The sequence below is a fragment of the Salmo salar genome, chromosome ssa24, assembly GCF_905237065.1.
Source record: "Salmo salar chromosome ssa24, Ssal_v3.1, whole genome shotgun sequence".
Taxonomy (NCBI): domain Eukaryota; kingdom Metazoa; phylum Chordata; class Actinopteri; order Salmoniformes; family Salmonidae; genus Salmo; species Salmo salar.
The window spans coordinates 20,981,270-21,005,068 of NC_059465.1; the positions used below are offsets into that span (position 1 = coordinate 20,981,270).

Consider the following 23,799-nt stretch of genomic DNA (forward strand, 5'->3'; position numbering starts at 1 on the left):
TCTTATGTCATGTGCCCATACAGTTTGCTTTTCCACCATGTACTCATGGTGAAAGGTAGCCCACTGTACACTAGCCTACTAGACAGTGTAGTGTAGGTTACGCTTATCACTTATTTGAAGTATGGTTGTGTTACATTGTTCTTATTGACATTCTTGGCAAATTGGCACAATTTGGTAACTTTAATGATCGTTTCACGCAAATTACGCATCGCTGCACAGCAACTCTCCGCTGCTGGATTCAATTGCACAGCGTCCTAGATTTCTCCCCTCCCCCTTTTTGAAGTCATGATGGCGGAACTGTAGCGTTTAGGACTAGAAAAGTGTTACCCGCCCAGCAGTTCACTTATTTATTTATTTATTTATCTATCATTTCCCCGCAATGACCCGCTGGATTCCAACAAAAAAAGAGAAATATGGCGTTGGTAAGTTAGAACATTATATCGTCTTATTTACAATAGGGCTGTTTTCACACAGCATTTTAATTATTTAGCTAGTTGGCCAAGCCTATTAAACTTGGAAGTTATGTAGGAAGCTTTAGGAAAGGGCGAAGTTAAGCTACCTGGAATATGTCACACATGTTGGCTGTATAGGGATCACTGAAAGAAAGTGAATGTTGGATAGATATTAATACGTTTCGTCAGCGTGTGCGCCCTATGTCCATACAGTAGCAATCCGTAAATCAAGAGGTTCGACTCTAAAGTGATTTAGAGCCATGCTACACGTTGTGTGTAAACGTTTGTGTGATAACCTGGTGAAACGTTCTTGCGGCCCCGTTACTGTAGAAATTGTATAATTAACCTATTACTAGACATTTCAGATATCATGAAAATACCATGTCACATAGCCGACTACATGAGTCACTTCAGTTAGGGCATGATGTGTGTGTGTGGATACACGCCCTCAAGGTAAAGCAAAGCGAATGGGGAACCGTTTCAGCGAGTATGTTGACGTCAGTACACTGTAATAACGCAGTTTATTGGTACCTGCAAGGTTCTTTGGTTGATGTTGTCACGGTATCAAGCAGTAACACCTTTCATAGATTCTTATCAAAACATAGTTAAGTGAAAATGTATCAAAAGTTATCACCTGGTTGGTTTTCCTCCATTGTTTACAAAATATTAAGATGTGTAAATATAATAGGCATACAGATATCTGTATTCAGCAGTACAGAAAACAACCATAATCTCATAGAATGATTTAGATCTCAGCATGTATGTTCATTTTGTTCTGACACTTATTTGGGATTTAACTTTGTTTGAACTGGGGTATTGGTATAATTCTAAAAATAACAATATTCTAGTAAGGAATGCCCTTTACTCAGCTTGCTAGCACCAAAAGTAACATACCTATGTGGAAGTTCCTGTTCATCTTTTGTTGTTTTGTAAAGACCACAGACAGAGGTGTCATTTACTCAGAGTTACTGAAGTCATCGTTTTTCTTGTTGTTGTTCCACTTTTTTGTTTCTATCTTCTCAATTTTGAATATGACAGATGACTCCATGTAACTGCTGATTGGTTTATTCTTATTTGGGTAGATACAGTTTAAACAAAGACTACCTTTAGTTATGTTTGTGAAATGCTGATCGAATCAGAACATCCTTGAAGCTTGTTATGTGTCCATTGCTGCTAAGCCCTAGTAAAAAAATTCAAAATAAGTCAAACCTCTTACTCATGGACTAATGTCTGTGATAGTGTAGAGGGTGTTATTGCAAATATAGAAGTACAAAATGGACACTTTATTGATATAAATGCATACATACATTTCATCATCACTCATCAGCGCACACATGTTTTTCAATCTTTGACAAGGTCAGAGAGAGCTGGTAGGATTTTGACGAGTTTTTGTGTTGTTTATCTAATATAGGGATGGGCAAATTTGATGGGGGTGGGGCCACACAAAAAAAAACCCAGCCAGTAATTCAACCATGATAACAAGTTTAGATAGCTGGCCACTAAACTAAGTTAGCAATCTAAAAATATTTAGCTGACATGGGCTAATTGACCAACTATCAGTGACTGACATAACAAGAGAAAAACTGCTGATGCACTACCAAATTTCGAAATTGAACCTTGTGTATTATACTATTCTAACTCACACCAGTAAGTTGAGACCCTGACTGAGTAAAAAAATAAAATAATATCAGAGGGCTTTCAAAAGGGCCAGTTGCCCATCCCTGATCTATAACCTGCCAGCCAGGGATGTCACAGGTTGAAGTGCACAACAGTGTGAAGGAGCTGCACTAGTGAACCATACTAAGGCACAGACAGTAGCACTTGAGCAGTGACAGTATTGCTGCATCACAACACGCTTGGCTTGAATATTTTCACTGGCACAGCTCTGCTGTTGCCAGGCCTGGCCCTGGACACAGTCAAAACTGTGTCAAGTTGGTGAAACGGGCCATTGTCACTATCTGCGTGACAAGAGGGAGATGTAATTTCTTTGGTTCGTCTTTTTATAAAGGCTATTGTTTCTGAGTTGGCAGAGGGAGTTTTAACTACGAATAAGGAAATGTTTTGATGAGGTTTGATGCCATGATGTATTGTATTATTTGCATCCTCTATAGGACTGAATGGCACCTGGGCAATTCCACTGTTACCGTGCGCAGATACTTGAAATGTATGCCAAACAAAAAACATTGATTTCAAAGTTTAACAAACCATACAACTATATGCACAAGGACTACTTTTAACAATTTACACTGACATTGTTACAAAAACACATTTACTAGAAGAACTGTGCAGATGCAAAGTGTGGTAACAGAATCTCAGTAAAATCTCCCTCAGTTTTTTATGTAACCATGTTTTCTGCTCCTATTAAACGGAAACTCCACCCCAAAACAACACTTTTATATTTGTTTCATTAGTCCATTGTTGATATAGTCCCAAAATATTTTGCTTGTCAGTAATCACGTTTTCAAGATAAATACTTGATTGCTGACATGCAAAACATTTTGGGACTATATCAACAATGGACTAATGAAACAAATACCAAAAGATAGTTTTGGGGTGTAGTTTTCCTTTAAGATTCAAAGGTGTCTGCAGAAAGAACAGGGTGCCAGCTATGACATGACACCATGAGTTTGAAAAAAATATATTTTGGTTTCTGAACTACAGTAAGTGAAGTGGATTTACATCCGGTAACAGAATTGTGGTAACGGATTTTCATCATGGGTCCCTGATCTGTACTACACAGAAATACATAATTGTGTATATGAATGCCATTCTCTTCATGGTGATATATCCTAAATAGGTACACAAAGGTAGAAATATGCAATATCCTAATTTGCATATGTGGGTATTATTCTACCCACTGGCTATTTTTCTAATGAGCTCCGCCACCAAACAAGACCAAATTTGGTTGGTCCTGACCAAATCTTAACCAATCATAGACATCGATGTTTCACAAGTTTGGACTTCAAAGAACAGCACAGTAGAGATCAGTACAGTAAAGAGAAGTAGAGTTTAGTTCAGTACAGTAGAGTACATTATAGTGTACTCAACTCTAGTGTGATCTACTGTCTACAGTACTTTACTCTACTCTATTCTACTCTAAATTACAGGACTGTGCTGCATTGTACTGAACTATACTCTACTTCTCTTTACTGTACTGTACTGAACTATACTCTACTTCTCTTTACTGTATTGTACTGAGCTATACTTCTACTTCTCTTTACTGTACTGTGTTGAGCTATACTCTACTTCTCTTTACTGTACTGTACTGAACTATACTCTACTTCTCTTTACTGTACTCTACTGTACTGTACTTCTCTTTACTGTACTGTGCTGAGCTATACTCTACTTCTCTTTACTGTACTGTGCTGAGCTATACTCTACTTCTCTTTACTGTACTGTACTGAACTATACTCTACTTCTCTTTACTGTACTGTACTGTACTGTACTGTACTGTACTGTACTGTACTGTACTGTACTGTACTGTACTGTACTATAATCTACTTCTCTTTACTGTACTGAACTATAATATACTTCTCTTTACTGTACTGAACTATACTCTACTTCTCTTTACTGTACTGTGCTGAGCTATACTCTACTTCTCTTTACTGTACTGTACTGAACTATACTCTACTTCTCTTTACTGTACTGTACTGTACTGTACTGTACTGTACTGTACTGTACTGTACTGTACTGTACTGAACTATAATCTACTTCTCTTTACTGTACTGAACTATAATATACTTCTCTTTACTGTACTGAACTATACTCTACTTCTCTTTACTGTACTGTACTATTCTGAACTCTGCTGTGCTCTACTGTATTGTACTGTACTGTGCTCTACTTTAATGTACTGTTCTGTAATAAACTATACTCTACTTTTATTTACTGTACTATGCTGTACAAACTTGTAAACATAGACGTCTATGATTGGTTCAGGTTTCGGCCAGACCAAATCTGAACCATTCATGGACGTCTATGTTTGGGTCAAATGAAGGCCGGTCCAGGTGTCTGTGGATGTTGAAATCAGGGCAAGTCCGGACCAAAAAACGACGTCTGTGGATGTTGAAATCAAGGCAGGGTGGGCTAATCAAATTTGAAATACTTTTCAACATCAATGGACGTCCAGTGTCAATTGGTGCTCACTGGGTGAGGATGCTGGTTACAGTAAATGTAAAGAGAGGGGGCTCATGAGTAGGCGTCAGTAAGAGCCGGGAGAGGTGACATTAATTGGAAAAAGAGAAAAAAGAGGGGGAGAGAGAGAGTGAAGGGTTGTCCAGACTTTTCACACAAATGCTTTGACCACCAGCCACAGAAAGAGAAAGATAACAGTTATGAGCTGAACATAACAGTATGCCAGTGGAAGGGAGGACAGTAGCAGGTGACCCAACTGTGGTTTGTGACTATTATGAGTTCATATTGTTGCCAATTCAATTGCAGAAATTACGTTAACGATTTTTATGACATTCTGTTACCGATTTGGAAACAGACCTTTTAGTTTTAATCACTTCATAATTCATAAACAAAATTGATATCAGTAAAAACCCTATAACTAATTCATAGGTCTACCTTTACTTGTTACTTCTTTGAACTTCCATTGTCCTCCCCTGGTAACATAATTTTAAGGCACAGGGCAATGTTTCATAAACAAATTATCGCAAACTAAGTATCAGTGTTGATATTACAGTGGGGGAAAAAAGTATTTGATCCCCTGCTGATTTTGTACGTTTGCCCACTTACAAAGAAATGATCAGTCTCTAATTTTAATAGTAGGTTTATTTGAACAGTGAGAGACAGAATAACAAGAAAAAAATCCACAAAAACGCATGTCAGAAATATTATAAAATGATTTGCATTTTAATGAGGGAAATAAGTATTTGACCCCTCTGCAAAACATGACTTAGTACTTGGTGGCAAAACCCTTGTTGGCAATCACAGAGGTCAGACGTTTCTTGTAGTTGGCCACCAGGTTTGCACACATCTCAGGAGGGATTTTGTCCCACTCCTCTTTGCAGATCTTCTCCAAGTCATTAAGGTTTCGAGGCTGACGTTTGGCAACTCGAACCTTCAGCTCCCTCCACAGATTTTCTATGGGATTAAGGTCTGGAGACTGGCTAGGCCACTCCAGGACCTTAATGTGCTTCTTCTTGAGCCACTCCTTTGTTGCCTTGGCCGTGTGTTTTGGGTCATTGTCATGCTGGAATACCCATCCACGACCCAATTTCAATATCCTGGCTGAGGGAAGGAGGTTCTCATCCAAGATTTGACTGTACATGGCCCCGTCCATCGTCCCTTTGATGCGGTGAAGTTGTCCTGTCCCCTTAGCAGAAAAACACCCCAAAGCATAATGTTTCCACCTCCATGTTAGACGGTGGAGATGGTGTTCTTGGGGTCATAGGCAGCATTCCTCCTCCTCCAAACACGGCGAGTTGAGTTGATGTCAAAGAGCTCCATTTTGGTCTCATCTGACCACAACACTTTCACCAGTTGTCCTCTGAGTCATTCAGATGTTCATTGGAAAACTTCAGACGGGCATGTATATGTATTCTTGAGCAGGGGGACCTTGCGGGCTCTGCAGGATTTCAGTCCTTCGCGGCGTAGTGTGTTACCAATTGTTTTCTTGGTGACTATGGTCCCAGCTGCCTTGAGATCATTGACAAGATCCTCCCGTGTAGTTCTGGGCTGATTCCTCACCGTTCTCATGATCATTGCAACTCCACGAGGTGAGCTATTGCATGGAGCCCCAGGCAGAGGGATATTGACAGTTATTTTGTGTTTCTTCCATTTGCGAATAATCGCACCAAATGTTGTCACCTTCTCACCAAGCTGCTTGGCGATGGTCTTGTAGCCCATTCCAGCCTTGTGTAGGTCTACAATCTTGTCCCTGACATCCTTGGAGAGCTCTTTGGTCTTGGCCATGGTGGAGAGTTTGGAATCTGATTGATTGATTGCTTCTGTGGACAGGTGTCTTTTTTACAGGTAACAAGCTGCGGTTAGGAGCGCTCCCTTTAAGAGTGTGCTCCTAATCTCAGCTCTTTACCTGTATAAAAGACACCTGGGAGCCAGAAATCTTTATGATTGAGAGGGGGTCAAATACTTATTTCCCTCATTAAAATGCAAATCAATTCATAACATTTCTGACATGCGTTTTTCTGGATATCTTTGTTGTTATTCTGTCTCTCACTGTTCAAATAAACCTACCATTAAAATTATAGACTGATCCTTTCTTTGTCAGTGGGCAAACGTACAAAATCAGCAGGGGATCAAATACTTTTTTCCCCCACTGTAGTTGGCAGGGATCTTTACTTCAACATTAGTGTGTTTTCATGTATTTCTAATACCCTTTTCCATCTGTTTGACAAGAAATCAAAGCTTTTGGTTATTCCTAATTTTTAGGATGGGAAATGGTAGAAAAATGAATTCAGTATTTAGACCCCTTGACTTTTTCCACATTTTGTTATGTTACAGCCTTGTTCTACATTTGATTAAATTAAACATTTTCCTCATCACAATACCCCATAATGACAAAATGAAAACAGGTTTTTAGAAATGTTCACAAATGTATAAAAAATAAAACACAGAAATACCTTATTCACGTAAGTATTCAGACCCTTTGCTATGAGACTCAAAATTGAGCTCAGGTGCATCCTGTTTCCATTGATCATACTTGAAATGTTTCTACAACTTGATTGGAGTCCACCTGTGGTAAATTCAATTGATTGGACATTATTTGGAAAGTCATACCTGTCTATATAAGGTCCCACAGTTGACAGTGCATGTTAGAGCAAAAACCAAGCCATGATGTCGAAGGAATTATCTGTAGAGCCTCGAGACAGGTTTATATTCAGGCACAGATCTGGGGAAGGGTACCAAAATATTTCTGCAGCTTTGACAGTCCCCAAGAACACAGTGGTCTCCATCATTCTTAAATTAAAGAAGTTTGGAACCACCAGGACTCTTCCTATAGCTGGCCGCCCAGCCACATTGAGCAATCGGGGGAGAAGGGCCTTGATCAAGGAGGTTACCAAGAACCCGATGTTCACTCTGAGAGAGCGCCAGAGTTGCTCTGTGGAGATCATCTTTGCAGCACTACACCAATCAGGCCTTTATGGTGAAGTGGCCAGACAGAAGCCATTCCTCAGTAAAAGGCACATGACAGCCCACTTGGAGTTTGCCAAAAGGCACCTAAAGACTATCAAACCGTGAGTAACAAGATTCTCTGGTCTAATGAAACCAAAATTGAACTCATTGGCCTGAAAGCCAAGCATCACGTCTAGAAGAAAGCTGTCATCATCTCTATGGTGAAGCATGGTGGTGGCAGCATCTTGCTGTGGGGATGTTTTTCAGCGGCAGGGACTGGGAGACTTGTCAGGATCGAAGGAAATATGAATGAAGCAAAGTACAGAGAGATCCTTGATGAAAACCTGCTCCAGCACGCTCAGGACCTCAGACTGGGGCAAAGGTTCACCTTCCAACAGGACAACGACCGTAAGCACACAGACAAGACAATGCAGGAGTGGCTTCGGGACAAGTCTCTGAATGTCCTTGGGTGGCCCAGCCATAGCCCAGACTTGAAACCGATCAAACATCTCTGGAGAGACCTGAAAATGGCGGCGGAAGAAATGGCAGCCGTTTAAAAAAGACGCTCTAACCACTAGGCTACCTGCTGCCCCAAGGGTGCCTAACCAATTGTGCTATTATGTGGGGTTTTTTGAGTTCTTTTTTACTTATTTTGTACATAATGTTTCTGCCACCATATCTTACAGCAAAAAAGAGCTTCTGGATATCAAGACAGCGATCACTCACCTCGGATTAGACTAAGATTTACGTCAGACACCCAACAAGGCCGAAATCCCCGTCATTGGCAAGAGAAAGAGACGCAGGTATGGAGGACACAGGGCGGGGTGCCTCATAAGCATCCACCGACGGCGAGTGGGAAATCTGCCCTTACAATATTACTTGCCAACAAACAATCATTGGACAATAAATTAGACGAGGTACGATCACGGGACATCAAAAACTGTAATATCTTATGTTTCACCGAATCATGGCTGAATGACGACATGGAAAACATTCAGCTGGTGGGATATATGCTGCACTGGATAGATCGAACAACACACTCCGGTAAGATGAGGGGGGGGGTTGTGTACATTTGTAAACAACAGCTGGTGCATGAAACCTAAGGAAGTCTCTAGATTTTGCTCGCCTGAAGTAGGGTATCTCGTGATAAGCTGTAAAACACACTATTTGCCCTAGAGAGTTTTCATAATTTTTTTTCGTGGCTGTTTATTTACCACCCCAGACGGATGCTGGCACTAAGACCGCACTCAGTCAGCTCTATAAGCAAACAGGAAACTGCTCACCCAGAGGCAGCACTCCTAGTGGCATGGGACTTTAATGCAGGGAAACTTAAATCAGTTTTACCTAATTTCTATCAGCATCTTAAATGTGCAACCAGAGGGGAAAAAATACTTTATCACCTTTACTCCACACACAGAGACGAGTACAAAGCTCTCACTCGCCCTCGATTTGGCAAATCTGACCATAATTCTATCCTCCTGATTCCTGCTTACAAGCAAAAATTAAAGCAGGAAGCACCAGTGACTCGGTCTATAAAAAAGTGGCCAGATAAAGCAGATGCTAAACTACAGGACTGTTTTTCTAGTACAGACTGGAACATGTTCTGGGATTCTTCCAATGGCATTGAGGAGTACACCACATCAGTCACTGGCTTTATCAATAAGAGCATCAAGGACGTCGTTCCCACAGTGACTGTACGTACATACCCCAATTTATTTAACACTTTTTTGGTTACTACATGATTCCATATGTGTTATTTCATAGTTTAAACAAATCAGTGTTAAACAAATCAAAATATATTTCATATTTTAGATTCTTCAAATTAGCCACCCTTTGCCTTGATTACAGATTTGCACATTCTTGGCATTCTCTCAACCAGCTTCATGAGGTAGTCACCTGGAATGCATTTCAATTAACAGGTATGCCTTTAAGACATGAAGTTCAGTCAATCCGGAAAATGTCAAGAAATTTGAATGTTTCTTCAAGTGCAGTCGCAAAAACCATCAAGCGCTATGATGAAACTGTCTTTCATGAGGACCGCCACAGGAAAGGAAGACCCAGAGTTACCTCTGCTGCAGAGGATATATTCATTAGAGTTTCCAGCCTCAGAAATTGCAGCACAAATAAATGCTTCACCGAGTTCAAGAAACAAACACATCTCAACATCAACTGTTCAGAGGACACCAATAATAAGAATATACTTGCTTGGACCAAGAAACACGAGCAATGGACATTAGACCGGTGGAAATTTTCTTTGGTCTGATGAGTCCAAATTTGAGATTTTTGGTTCCAACCGCTGTGTCTTTGTGAGACGCAGAGTAGGTGAATGGATGTTCTCCACATGTGTGGTTCCCACAGTGAAGCAGGGAGGAGGAGGTGTGATGGTGTGGGTGTGCTTTGCTGGTGACACTGTCTGTGATTTATTTAGAATTCAAGGTACACTTAACCTGCATGGCTACGACCATATTCTGCAGCGATATGCCAACCCATCTGGTTTGTGCTTAGTGGGACTATCATTTGTTTTTCAACAAGACAATGACCCAACACACCTCCAGGCTGTGTAAGGGCTATTTGACTAAGAAGGAGAGTGATGGAGTGCTGCATCAGATGACCTGGCCTCCACAATCACCTGACCTCAACCCAAATTAGATGGTTTGGGAAGAGTTGGACCGCAGAGTGAAGGAAAAGCAGCCAACAAGTGCTCAGCATATGTGGGAACTCCTTCAAGACTGTTGGAATAGCATTCCAGGTGAAGCTGGTTGAGAGAATGCCAAGAGTGTGCAAAGCTGTCATCATGGCAAAGGATGGCGAGTTTGAAGAATCTAAAATGTAAAATATATTTTCATTTGTTTAACACTTTCTTGGTTACTACATGATTCCATATGTGTTATTTAATAGTTTTGGTGTCTTCACAATTATTCTACAATGTAGAAAATAGTAAAAATAAAGAACAACCCTTGAATGAGTAGGTGTGTCCAAACCTTTGACTGGTACTGTATATATGCCTTAATTTCTCAAACATATACAGTGGAAGTCGGAAGTTTGGACACACACACCACTCCACAAATGTCTTGTTAACAAACTATAGTTTTGGCAAGTCGGTTAAGACATCTACTTTGTGCATGACACAAGTATTTTTTCCAACAATTGTTTACAGACAGATTATTTCACTTATAATTCACTGTAAAATTCAAAATACAAAATTCCAGAAAATGATGTCATGGCTTTAGAAGCTTCTGATAGGCTAATTGACATCATTTGAGTCAATTGGAGGTGTACCTGTGGATGTATCTCAAGGCCGACCTTCAAACTCAGTGCCTCTTTGTTTGACATCATGAGAAAATCAAAAGAAATCAGCCAAGACCTCAGAAAAGAATTGTAGACCTCCACAAGTCTGGTTCATCCTTGGGAGCAATTTCCAAAGGAAGAAGCCAGTGCTCCAAAACCACCATAAAAAAGCCAGACTCTGGTTTGCAACTGCACATGGGGACAAAGATCGTACTTTTTGGAGAAATGTCCTCTGGTCTGATGAAACAAAAATTGAACTGTTTGGCCATAATGACCATTGTAAGTGTTTGGAGGAAAAAGGGGGAGGCTTGCAAGCTGAAGAACACCATCCCAACCGTGAAGCATGGGGGTGGCAGCATCATGTTGTGGGGGTGCTTTGCTACAGGAGGGTCTGGTGCACTTCACAAAATAGATGGTATCATGAGGAAGGAAAAATATGTGGATATATTGAAGCAACATCTCAAGACATCAGTCAGGAAGTTAAAGCTTGGTCGCAAATGGGTCTTCCAAATGGACAATGACCTTAAGCATACTTCCAAAATTGTGGCAAAATGGCTTAAGGACAACAAAGTCAAGGTATTGGAGTGGCCATCACAAAGCCCTGACCTCAATCCCATAGAAAATGTATGGGCAGAACTGAAAAAGCGTGTGCGAGCAAGGAGCCCTACAAACCTGACTCAGTTCCACCAGCTCTGTCAGGAGGAATGGGCCAAAATTCACCTAACTTATTCGGGGAAGCTTTTGGAAGGCTACCCAAAACATTTGACCCAAGTTCAACACTTTAAAGGCAGTGCTACCAAATACTAATTGATTGTATGTAAACTTCTGACCGACTGAGAAAGTGATGAAACAAATAAAAGCTGAAATAAATAATTCTCTCTAATATTATTCTGACATTTGACATTCTTAAAATAAAGTGGTGATCCTAACTGTCACGGTTGTCCGAAAGAGCGGACCAAAGTGCAGCGTGGTTGTAGTTCCACATTTTATTAAATCCGTGAAAAAACACAAGAAAGATAGAAAAACACAAAACACCCCCTGTCACGCCCTGACCTACTCTACCATAGAAAATCACATCTTACTATGGTCAGGACGTGACAGTACCCCCCCCCCCCCCCCCCCAAAAGGTGCAGACTCCGAATGCACCTAAAATAAAAGAAACCACAAAACAAAAGGGAGGGTAGGGAGGGTGACAATTGTCTATGGCGGCTCAAATGCAGTCCACATAACCTTAACCTCCAGCAGAGGAGGTGGCTCCGGTTCGGGGCGTACTCCCCGCTCCACCCGCTGATCCTTCTGCTTTATTACCACCTGACCGTGGATCGTCGTCGAAAGAACCGGACTGTAGATCATTGCTGGAGGTTCTGGGCTGCAGGCCGCCACTGGAGGTTCTGGGCTGCAGGCCGCCGCTGGAGGCTCTGGGCTGCAGGCTGTCGCTGGAGGCTCCGGGCTGCTGGCCGTCGCTGGAGGCTCCGGACTGGGGAGCGTTGCTGGAGGCTCCCGACTGGGGAGCGTCGCTGGAGGCTTCGGACTGGGGAGCGTCGCTGGAGGCTCCGGACTGGGGAGCGTTTGCTTGGAGGCTCCCGACTGGGGAGCGTCGCTGGAGGCTCCGGACTGGGGAGCGTCGCTGGAGGCTCCGGACTGGGGAGCGTCGCTGGAGGCTCCGGACTGGGGAGCGTCTCAGGCTCCATGCCATGGATCATCACTACAGGTTCCGCACCATGGATCATCACTGGAGGCTTCGTGCCATGGATCATCTCTCCAGGCTCCGGGCCATGGATCATCCCTACAGGCTTCTTGCCATGGATTATCCCTACAGGCTCCGGACCATGGATCATCCCTACAGGCTTCTTGCCATGGATTATCCCTACAGGCTCCGGGCCATGGATTACCTCTGGAGGCTTCGTGCCATGGAACATCCCTACAGGCTCCGGGCCATGGATCATCACTGGAGGCTTCGTGCCATGGATCATCTCTACAGGCTTCGGACCATAGATCATCACTGGAGGCTTCTTTCGTGGAGCTGGAACAGGTCTCACCGGACTGGGGATACGCACTAGAGACCGGGTGCGCAGAACTGGCACAGGGCGTACTGGGCTATGGAGGCGCACTGGAGGGAGAGTGCGAGGAGCAGGCACAGGACGTACTGGGCTGTGGAGGCGCACTGGAGGCCAGATGTGTGGGACTGGCATTGGTGGCGCCAGACTGGTAACACGCACCTCAGGGTGAGTACGGGGAGCAGGAACAGGACACCCCGGACTGGGCAGGCGCACTGGAGGCCTGATGCGTGGGGCTGGCATAGGTGGTGCCAGACTGGTAACACGCACCTCAGGGCGAGTGCGAGGAGCAGGCACAGGACGTACCAGGCTGGATAGACTCACTGGAGGCCGGGTACGCGGGGCAGGCACAGGGTATACTGGGCTGTGGAGGCGCACTGGAGGCCTGGAGCTTATCGCTGGCACAACCCGTCTTTGCTGGATGCTCAACCCAGCTCGACAACTGCAAGGCGCGGGCACAGATCGCACCGGCCTGTGAGTGCGCACTGGCGACACAGTGCGCATCACCGCATAACATGGGAAGTTGGCTCAGGTCTCACCCCTGACCCCGCCAAACTACCCGTGTGCCCCCCCAAAATATTTTGGGGGGCTGCCTCTCGTTCTTCCCCGGCAGGCTTTGATATCTGTCCAATACCTGGTCCTCTGGGAGGCGCTCTTTTCCTGCCCCTAAATCCTCCAAAGCCCTTGATATACTCCTCCTTATCTCCTCAAATGTCCAGAGTTCCATATCACGCTGCTTGGTCCCTTGGTGGTGGGTGATTCTGTCACGGTTGTCCAAAGGAGCGGACCAAAGTGCAGCGTGCTTGTAGTTCTAAAAAAAATGTAATTCCGTGAAACTTTGCAATACATAAATAACTGAATTAACAAAACAACAAACCGTGACGCAGAGAGAAACAAACACTACTGAAAATATAATCACCCACAAAACCCAGGAAGAAAAACCCCTAATAAAATATGATCTCCAATCAGAGGTAACAAGGACCAGCTGCCTCCAATTGGAGATCAACCCAAAAAACAACAACATAGAAATAGAAAAAAAGAGAACCTAAACATAGAAATAGAAAAACACAAAACACCCCCTGTCACGCCCTGACCTACTCTACCATAGAAAATCACATCTTACTATGGTCAGGACGTGACACTAACTGACCTAAGACAGGATTACTAGGATTAAATGTCAGGAATTGTGAAAAACTTAAAAACTGTAGACTCAGCTTTCATTTGACACCAAATTCAAAATACTCCAATGCGTCCTTCAACATGGAAAACTCTTAAATAATTATGAATAGATCCACCATTGAGCACAAAAACAACACTTGTTACAAAATATTTTACATATTTCTGTATTTAATTTTCAATACATTTGCAAACATTTCTGAAAACATGTTTCCACTTTGTCATTATGGGATATTGTGTGTTGATGGGTGAGAAAAATCTATTTTGAATTTTGGCTGTAACACTACAAAATGTGGAATAATTCTAGGGGTATGAATACTTTCTGAAGGCACTGTATAACTTTTCCCCACAGGTCTACATATTAAATTAGTACCATTTGTTCTCACAGAACAAGTGTTGAACAGTCACATACTAATTTGCATTTGAGGGGAACTGCATACAATTAAATGGGAAGGATACTTACTGAAAGAATATTCATGTTTAGTTGTGAGGTATTCAGAGATGTGATGAGCTGAGCCAGTTGAAGCGTGCAGTGAGACCTAGCCTCCGGCAACAAGGATTATCACTGTGCAAGTCAGGACAGAGCTCCTTGCCTTGTTCCTGTGATAGAGGGTGGATGCTGAGTACTCGGTTATGAAAGTCTGTGTGTGCACTGCAGCTCACTCAAGTCATGACAAGGAAGTGTGTGTGTGTGTGTGTGAGAGAGAGAGAGAGAGAGCATGCTGTGCTGTGTGATCTGTCTCTCACTTGTGTCCTTCAGTGAAAAGGAGGGAGGGAGATACAGCGAATGCCTCTAGGAAGGAACTTAAGTTAAACTGAGGAGGGCAGGCTGCAGCTGAAGAGGAGAGGAGGGCAGGGCACTCTGCTGACCCAGTTGGCTGCCGTATACCCTTTACAATGTGACCTTTAACCGATAGGCTCCATGGTTTGGTGAATTAGGAATAAATAATACATGATGTCAGTCCCCTCCTCACTCTACTTTCCTCTGTGTGGATGTTGTAATACACTTGGAACATTTTTTCCATTTACTCCATCTAACACATAGGCTCAGGGAATGAAAAATAACAGGATAATGTCAATCATCTCTTTATTTAAAACGTGAGGTCAGGCTGTCCTAAAATCCTAATCATGAATACATGTACATACTGTACATGTATTAGGCTATAATTAAGAGTGAAGTGAAAATTCAAGAGATTGAGGGACATTTTCAATTAAAACTGGGTTTCCAGTATAAGGCCGACATCGAATTCCACTTGCACCACACAAGAATGTACCTGTAATTTCATAAAACAGTGTTTACTCTTACTCGAGCTCAAACATGCTTACAGCGTAAGAAATACCTGACTACAATATACTGTACCTTTATCAGATATGACCTGGGAAAAGGCCAAAGTCTATAGGCTTTGCTGGGCTTTTCTTATCTTTTTTCTGTTTTCACTTTCTGTATGTTGAGCTTGCTGGGGATTGTTGTTTTGTGTTTGTATGTTGTTTCACATAGTAAAGTTGCCATAATAAGACTGTCTCTTTTTTCTCCCCCTCCTATCAATTATCTCTCAGCAATCTATAATTATGACTCCAGAAGAGAGCAGGAGCTGTGTCTCCAGGTGGGAGACACTGTACACATACTTGAGACATTTGAAGGTGAGCATGAACAGCCAACATGCCCTAACATATCACTCTTCACGTTCTTACGTACAACAAGCTGTCACACGCTAAGTAACAGTTTTCAACACTGAAACGTTGTAAAACATTGAACTAAAGCTGTGATCAATACCAGACATGGATTAAAAATAATTAGCAATGTTTAATGAAATTCTTTTGAAAGATATAACAGTCAATATCACCATCTGTATCTAGTTTGCCCTCTTCTCATCGGTCTGATCTCTATTATATTTATCCCTATATCTCTGTCATATCTCTATATCAATCTTTAATCTCCCCAGGCTGGTATAGAGGGTACACAATACGGAACAAAGCACAGAAGGTATGGCAACAACCGTATATACATTCATAGTTTTTCCTTAAAATTAGAAAATAATTTGAAGAAGAGGTTTACGTTTCTGTTTCATCTCATAGGGCATTTTCCCAGCCTCGTACATCCATCTAAAGGAGGCTAAAGTTGAAGGGACAGGGTAAGGTGTCACTCACTTGTCATGTCATTAGAAATTGATTGTATTTCATGGGATGGGTGACTTGCTTGACCTATTTGCACGATTTGATGCATGTGATGCACCTGTGGGACCCAATATCTGGTACGTTCCTTCCTTCCACCCATCTTACAGCCAGCAGGAAATAGTTATCCCAGGAGACCTACCACTGGTACTGGAGTTAGGCGCCACTCTGAGGGAATGGGCACAAATATGGCACAAGCTATATGTGGTACGTTGAGAAAACTAGTTTCTTATCCATCACCCTACTTACATAATCTTCACATTAAAGAATTCACTTTACCCTTATGCTGTTATTCAACTCTGACACTTAGTCTGTTTGGAAAAGGGTAATTATGTTAGCCTGGGTGACTGTGATGATGAAAATGACTGTTTGTTTGACAGAACAACAAGACCACTCTGTTCAGGGGCGTACAACAGATGGCCTACAGCCTCATCGAGTATCGATCTCAGATAGTGTCTGGAACATTGCCCAAGGATGACCTTGTGGAGCTCAGGAAGAAAGTCACAGCTAAGATTGATTATGGAAACCGGTATAAATTGTACTCTACTTGAATTGCATTGTGACATAAACATGCTTGTAACGTTTTATGTGACTGAGTCATGGTGCTAAGAATATGCCCTTGTAAATCCGTCCTAAGCTATATTTGATGCTTTCTGTTGTACAGGATTCTAGGGTTGGACCTGGTGGTGCGAGATGATGCAGGGAACACTCTGGACCCGGACTGCACAAGCACAGTCAGTCTATTCCGAGCCTTTGAGACTGCATCCCGCAGTATAGATGACAGAATACAAGAGGAGAAGGCATGGACCAGCTGTTTTTTGCGCCTCTCTGATAGATAAACCACCACATGTATATGCTGCAGAGTTAGCCCTGCCAGTGCATCGTGTTTGCTCATACAGTGTCTCTGTGCCCCTCTGTAGACCCGGAAGCAGAATCTGGAGATGAGGCGCCAGTCCCTGTTTAGCACAGTGCACACATACAGTCTCCTCATGAACCTCAAGAACTTTGTTTGTAACATCGGGGAGGATGCAGAGCTGCTTATGTCGCTCTATGACCCTGACCAGTCAGAGTTCATCAGGTCAGATACCAACTAATTTAAATTAATTGCATTATACTAAACCACCATTACCATTCTGACACTTGACAGAACAATTCGTCCAGTACTCATGTGTTCCACATTGCATATATATTTAATAACGTGACTGCATGTAGACATTTTGATATATTTGTGTTTTTGTGTTATCTTGTCAAAAACACACAGAGGTTTGTTACAGTGAGGTATGGGAGTTGTGATTCTTGATTGTGAATGCCATGTATGTTTGCAGTGAGAACTTCCTGGTGCGCTGGGACAGCATGGGCATGCCCAAAGAGATTGAGAAACTCAACAATCTGCCTGCCCTCTTCACGGTAACAGAGATGAAATCCTCCCTTCCACTTTCTTGTTTCTCTGTTGTTGTAAATATAATAGTCTAGCCATGGGGCCGAATAGATGGACCGGAAGCGGGCAGTGACATTCTTTGGTTGGGGCATGCAATGCCATGCCATGCCATGCCATTTATATCCTCAGACAGGCTCTTCATCTGAACTGCTCACATTAAACTTCATATAAGCAACATTGCATAAGATATTGAATATGTTCTGCCTTGCAACTTTTACTTTACTTGCATTATGTCGTCCTTATCTTTGCATTGAAATGATCTTCTCCACTCTGCCCTCTCTGGCCAGGATCTGAGCAGCAGTGACCTGATTAGGCCACGTCTCTTCCTCGTCTGTCAGATTATCAGGGTGGGCAGCATGGAACTCAAAGAGGGCAAGAAACACACAGGAGGGTTAAGGAGACCGTTTGGTGTAGCTGGTGAGATGTCTTTTAATTGAGATGTCTTCACTATATTTGTTTGCGCAAATTTACACATTCAATTAACTCTGAAATCAGAACACTACCCCATTTACTCAGAGTTTGAGTGAATGGGTAATTGAGGGCCTAAACAAACATTTACAGTAGGATCCCTGTCCTGGATAAAAGCCAGACAAACCCTGAGCCCACCTGAACCTGCTTACCCTCCTGACCCATAAACTACCTCCACGCTGTCTGCCTTGCCAAAGGAGTCAGGGGAAAGGATTTAAACATCCTTCTTTGTTTTGAGTGGAGGATTACATTTCTGGGTTGGATGAGAAATTGTCTCTGGTGTCACAGCATATGGACTGAACCCAAAATCATTGGGAGCAATACAGAGCTCTTATCTTACTGCTGGAATCCTACCTATGCTCCTGTTGTGGATGTATCTTTTTATCATTGTCTCTGGTGCATTGGAACAGGTATGTGAGGGCCCAATAACTAGTTTTCAAACACAAATTACATTGTCGTTCTGCTCTGTAGTTTACTTAATCGGAGTGAAGACTGCTGTGAAATGGCTCGAGCTGAGAAATCAAATACCAAAGATATTAAAGTGAGGTCATGCTAGCAGCAGCAGTGGCAATAACAGGATAATTGAATTGAAAGCAGCTTATTAGCTTAGCCTTTGCCACATATCACCACCACATTCACAGTTGCCTCTGTTCACAGTGATGGACATCACAGATATCGCCCATGGGAAAGCAGATGATGAGGAGAAGCAGCATTTCATCCCCTTTCAGCAGTGAGTGTTTTAAAATCCCTCACAGGCTCTGCTCATTTTCACAATGTGATAATAGTCCTCACTCCCCAGTCCATTTTAACTCAACCTTCTCTTACACCACCATAGAGTCAGAAATGACAAATGGCTTGAACTGTTTTAGGATAGATCACTTAAAGGAATGCATTATGCAACTGCTTCCTCTATTGCTATACAATACTGTAGATCAAGGACAAGTCTAGGTTTGTAGTGCAGTGTAACAAAAATGCAACTGGAGACTGTTTCTTATTCTTGCTTGGTCACATGCACTGTTATATTTTGTGGATTTTCTTTTCCAATATCTCAATATGTATTTTGTAGCTCTATGTTTTGTGATCAATGGTTCCATCCACTTGTCAGTCCCACTTTAAAAATATATTTATCCCCCTCTCTCCCTTCTTTTCTCTCCCAGGATAGCTATGGAGACCTACATCCGTCAGAGGCAACTAATCATGTCACCTCTCCTCCCATCCCGGGTCATTGGAGAGAATGAGCCTCTCACCGCTGTCTTCAACAAAGTCATTAACACCCGGGAGGTTAACCACAAGGGCCAGGGTAAAGAGACACACTCACTGCCACTCTGTGGCAACAACTCACCAGTTTGCCTAGAATATAGCAGAGTAGAACAGAATATAAAATACAAAGGAATGTAACTCGGAAGTGGCTTTTAAAATGTGGGTCTGGGTTCAAAATAGAAACGTAACTGGGTTCAAAATAGAAACGTAACAGGTTGTGTGTATCCATTCTGAACATTCTGTTAGTTCCTCTGTCTTGTTAACTATCTCTTCATTGATTGGCCCTGCTGGGTTCTCAGGACTGTTTGTGACCTTAAAGCTACTTCCTGGTGACCTGTCCCAGGTCAGGAAGGACTACTCCCACTTTGTGGATCGCACCACCGCCATTGTTAGAAAGATGGGCTTCCCTGAGATCATTCTCCCAGGTGCCATACGTTTACATGTTCTTCTTTGTAGCTGAATTGCGTCTGAAACAAGGGGTTGCATACTTTCTAGCTGCCTTTACAGCAGTGACAGTTAATAGATTGTTTTTCAATATTAACCAACTAATTCTCCTCCTCTAGGATATGTGAGGAACGATATATATGTGACCTTGCTGCAGGGGGAGTTTGACCGCGGTAAAAAAACCTCACCCAAAAATGTTGAGGTGATGTTGAGTGTACTAGATGACGATGGCAATCTCATGGAGGTAGGGGTGCTGTCTTAACATTATGTGTGCCTCCACATTTCTTTAACCATTTTTACCTCAAATATTGCATGTTGGTCAACTCATGTTTGTTGGTTTACTGTAAGAAAACATAAGTTATTACAAAATGACCCCAATTCATGTTTATACATATACATGGGGTTTCTTGTCTGCAAAGAAAATGTTTGACTGAAGCTCATTCCTTCTCCTTGAATAGAAAGCAATATTTCCTGGAGCTGGATATGATGGGATCACAGAGTACAAGTCTGTAATTTACTACCAGGTCAAGCAGCCGAGCTGGAATGAAACAGTAAAGGTACAGCTCACTTACCAGCATCCCAGGTGTTTCTGTCAGGACAAGAGAGCTCTGTACTCTCCCCATGGTGGCTCAAGTTCAGCAATTAATTTCCCAAAAAGATTTGGCTCTATACAATTAAATAATCCTTTAGAGGAGATATTGGCAAGGATTGTGGCACTCATACAAAATGCTAGACAGACACTAGACATGACTTTCTCTGTATCTTGTCATGATACTCTCCTCACTCCTCTCCTCATTCCTTTATTTTCCCCCTCCAAGGTGACTATTCCTATTGAAGATGTGGGCCGCTGTCATCTCAGGGTGATGTTTCGACACAGATCATCTCAGGACTGTGAGTGCCTCACATTTCTAAAACACTCGACACCCAGGCAGCCTGCCCTAACCCTCTGGGATCTGGTCAGAATGAATATGAATGTGTCCTTCAGAGTTGGTTGATTGGGTCCTTACCGACACTGCTGTGTTTCTTTTAGCTAGAGACAAATCAGAAAAGCCATTTGGCATGGCGTTCGTCCGCCTGATGAAAGGAGACGGAACCACGCTGAAAGACGGCAGACATGACCTCATTGTCTACAAGGTGGGACCAACACAGCACTATGCTACTGACGCCGACCCTATATGATGCCCACAGCTTGGTGGACCCAGAGGGTTCAGATACATTTGATTCATTTGAAATAATTCTCTCCCCATAGGGATTCTATTTCATTGTCTGTTAAGTAGTGAAGTAGTAATTATTTAGATATTTCATATAAAATAAAAAGCTGAAAGTAAGTAGATCATTCATGGCCCCTCCCTGGTCAATGAATATCAAATGACATACAGATGAATATGTTTTAGTATTTAATTCCTTTTGTTCATTTGGCTCAGGTTGACGTAAAGAAGACTGAGGATGCAAAGACATACCTGACTCTGCCAGGCTCCTGGGCTGAGGTGGAGGAGAAGGAGAGGCAGACAGGGAAAACCTTTCAGCATTCAGGAGTCATCCCAGTCACAAAGGACAGCTTCCAGATTGGCACTCTCACCTGCTCAACTAAACTCACCCAGAATGGTACTGTAGGACACGATTATCTGGGAAACAATGTATTTAGAATCAAACAGACCTTAACAAATTGAATCAAATCAAATCCAACTCTTTCCGCACTTCGGCTCATAATACAGAGTAGAGTGATGTTGACATAAAAGTAATATTCTCCTGTTCCTCTTCCAGTGGATCTCCTGGGGCTGTTGAACTGGAGGTCCAACCCTGAACAGCTGGAGCAGAACCTGCAGCGCCTGATGGAGGTAGAGGGAGGAGAGATTGTCAAAGTGAGTCTGACTGCTCCAGACTGCTCCAGTATTCTTAACTAGTTTAACATACAAGGACACCCTATACTAATGCATTTGTCTTTTGTGGTCTTAGTTTCTACAGGACACACTTGATGCCCTGTTCAACATCATGATGGAGACTTCAGAGAAGGACACCTATGACAACCTGGTCTTTAATGCTCTGGTGAGTTCTGGAGTGGTGGGTGAATTACCTACGTTAAGCTATCAGGGTTAATGGCATCTGTCTTTAATATACCAAAAGACAGTTGTATATCAGAAACTATTCATGCATCAACATTTTCCAGCAGGTTTCTATATTACACTGGTTCCTGACTGTGCTTTGCTTTTCTTCTAGGTGTTCATAATCACACTGATTGGAGACATCAAGTTCCAGCACTTTAACCCAGTACTGGAGACATACATCAACAAACACTTCAGTGCCACTTTGGCTTATATGTGAGTCTAGCCATCTCCTTTTTCACATTTCCCTCTCTACTCTGTTCATTTTTCTTTCCTCCTGTTTTGACACCTTTCCACCCATTCAGAATGCAGTCATTTATATGCAGTTACTGGTATGCCTGAGTGCCCCATTCCATTACTTTTTCAGGAAGCTGACCAAGGTTCTGAATTACTATGTGGGTCATGCAGATAAGCCTGTCCTAACAGAGGGGCTGTACTCAGCCCTCAAAGCCCTCAAGTACCTGTTCAGGTTCATTGTGCAGTCCCGGGTCCTCTACCTCAGGTATCATAGCTGTGGCCTTCCTTCCTCATACATACTCATACATTTGGTAGACAATATTAGTTTGCTTTGAAATGAGCAATGTCCTTCTTTTTGTTTATTCAGATTCTATGGGACCAGTGAGGATGGGGATGCTTTCTTTAACTCCATCCGGACACTCTTCCTCTCCTTCAACACACTCATGGACAGACCGCTAGACGAGGGAGTGAAGATAAAGGTGAGTTGGTGTAGGGGAGAGACACTGGTATGGACACTTGCATGGTACTTCATCTTCTTTAATGCACTCTCAGTTAACATTGAATAGCCTGGTAGGGCAACACTCACTGTATTATTCTAATGAAATTGACAGCTTTACCCCTAGCTTACCCTTTCTATGTTTATGGAAGCCTTAAGGGCCATCCACACCAAGGATGATAACTATAAAGATACATTATACAAAACTATAACCAGCGTTCTGCAGTACACCTGTCAATCAACTTATCAATGCATACTACTGCACACTGTAGGCCTTTAATAAGGTGGTAACACAGACCATTCAGTGCTTCAGGGTGTGTTCACTGTTATTGTGACAACTGCAAATAATACTTAAATGTACATATAGGAACTCATATTCAAATGTAGTCATTCAACAGCAAATACTGTTTAGGGTGCACATCTTTTATATCTTGTCATTGCTTGCATTGTTGCTCAAGTGGTTTGGAAGAGATTTCCATTTTTCTAATGGATGTCAATTTGTCTCTAGATCTTATTTTTCGCTTTGCTCATCTCTCTGTCTGTCTTGTGCAACCATTTGCAATGCATCAGTGCAACAATGTTATCATCACTGGCCAGTGTTGACACCAACGCACTGGATCTCCTTAACTTTCCCATGACAGTTAATTTGGCCTAGGCCTATTTTACATTCAACAATTAGCTAGAGCAAGCATGCTCTCTCCGCGAAAAGGCAATTAGGCCTGGTATAAAAAAAGGCAAAAAATAAATGGTCTACAGCTTTAGTAGTCTATAGCTTTTCCTGTGATTACACGTGAAGAGGAATAGCGGGGCGGCTCACGTAGCCTAAATGAAATTAAATCAAATGTTATAGGTCACATACACATGGTTAGCAGATGTTAATGCGAGTGTAGCGAAATGCTTGTGCTTCTAGTTCAGACAGTGCAGTAATATCTAACAAGTAATCTAACAATTTCCCAACAACTAGCTAATACACACAAATATAAAGGGGTGAATGAGAATATGTACATATAAATATATGGATGAGCGATGGCTGAGCAGCATAGGAAAGGTGCAATAGATGGTATAAAATACAGTATATACATATGATATGAGTAATGTAAGATATGTAAACATTATTAAAGTGCCATTATTT

General features: G+C 42.4%; 1 protein-coding gene across 2 annotated transcripts in view; it reads left to right on the plus strand.

Annotated features, from left to right (window-relative positions):
• The first annotated feature begins 252 nt into the window (after positions 1–252).
• Positions 253–23,799, plus strand: part of LOC106585561 (dedicator of cytokinesis protein 5) — a 55,627-nt gene continuing 32,080 nt past the window's right edge. For both annotated transcript variants that reach the window (XM_014171918.2, XM_014171917.2), the window contains exons 1-23: positions 253–422; positions 15,608–15,691; positions 15,994–16,034; positions 16,127–16,182; positions 16,333–16,429; positions 16,603–16,751; positions 16,887–17,022; positions 17,143–17,300; positions 17,548–17,629; positions 17,948–18,077; positions 18,786–18,858; positions 19,286–19,428; positions 19,688–19,813; positions 19,952–20,076; positions 20,291–20,389; positions 20,651–20,723; positions 20,863–20,966; positions 21,257–21,437; positions 21,597–21,694; positions 21,789–21,878; positions 22,050–22,150; positions 22,302–22,436; positions 22,539–22,650. In XM_014171918.2, the coding sequence (XP_014027393.1) occupies positions 380–422; positions 15,608–15,691; positions 15,994–16,034; positions 16,127–16,182; positions 16,333–16,429; positions 16,603–16,751; positions 16,887–17,022; positions 17,143–17,300; positions 17,548–17,629; positions 17,948–18,077; positions 18,786–18,858; positions 19,286–19,428; positions 19,688–19,813; positions 19,952–20,076; positions 20,291–20,389; positions 20,651–20,723; positions 20,863–20,966; positions 21,257–21,437; positions 21,597–21,694; positions 21,789–21,878; positions 22,050–22,150; positions 22,302–22,436; positions 22,539–22,650 (2,436 nt within the window). In that variant the 5' untranslated portion in view covers positions 253–379. The remainder of the gene's footprint in view (positions 423–15,607; positions 15,692–15,993; positions 16,035–16,126; positions 16,183–16,332; positions 16,430–16,602; positions 16,752–16,886; positions 17,023–17,142; positions 17,301–17,547; positions 17,630–17,947; positions 18,078–18,785; positions 18,859–19,285; positions 19,429–19,687; positions 19,814–19,951; positions 20,077–20,290; positions 20,390–20,650; positions 20,724–20,862; positions 20,967–21,256; positions 21,438–21,596; positions 21,695–21,788; positions 21,879–22,049; positions 22,151–22,301; positions 22,437–22,538; positions 22,651–23,799) is intronic.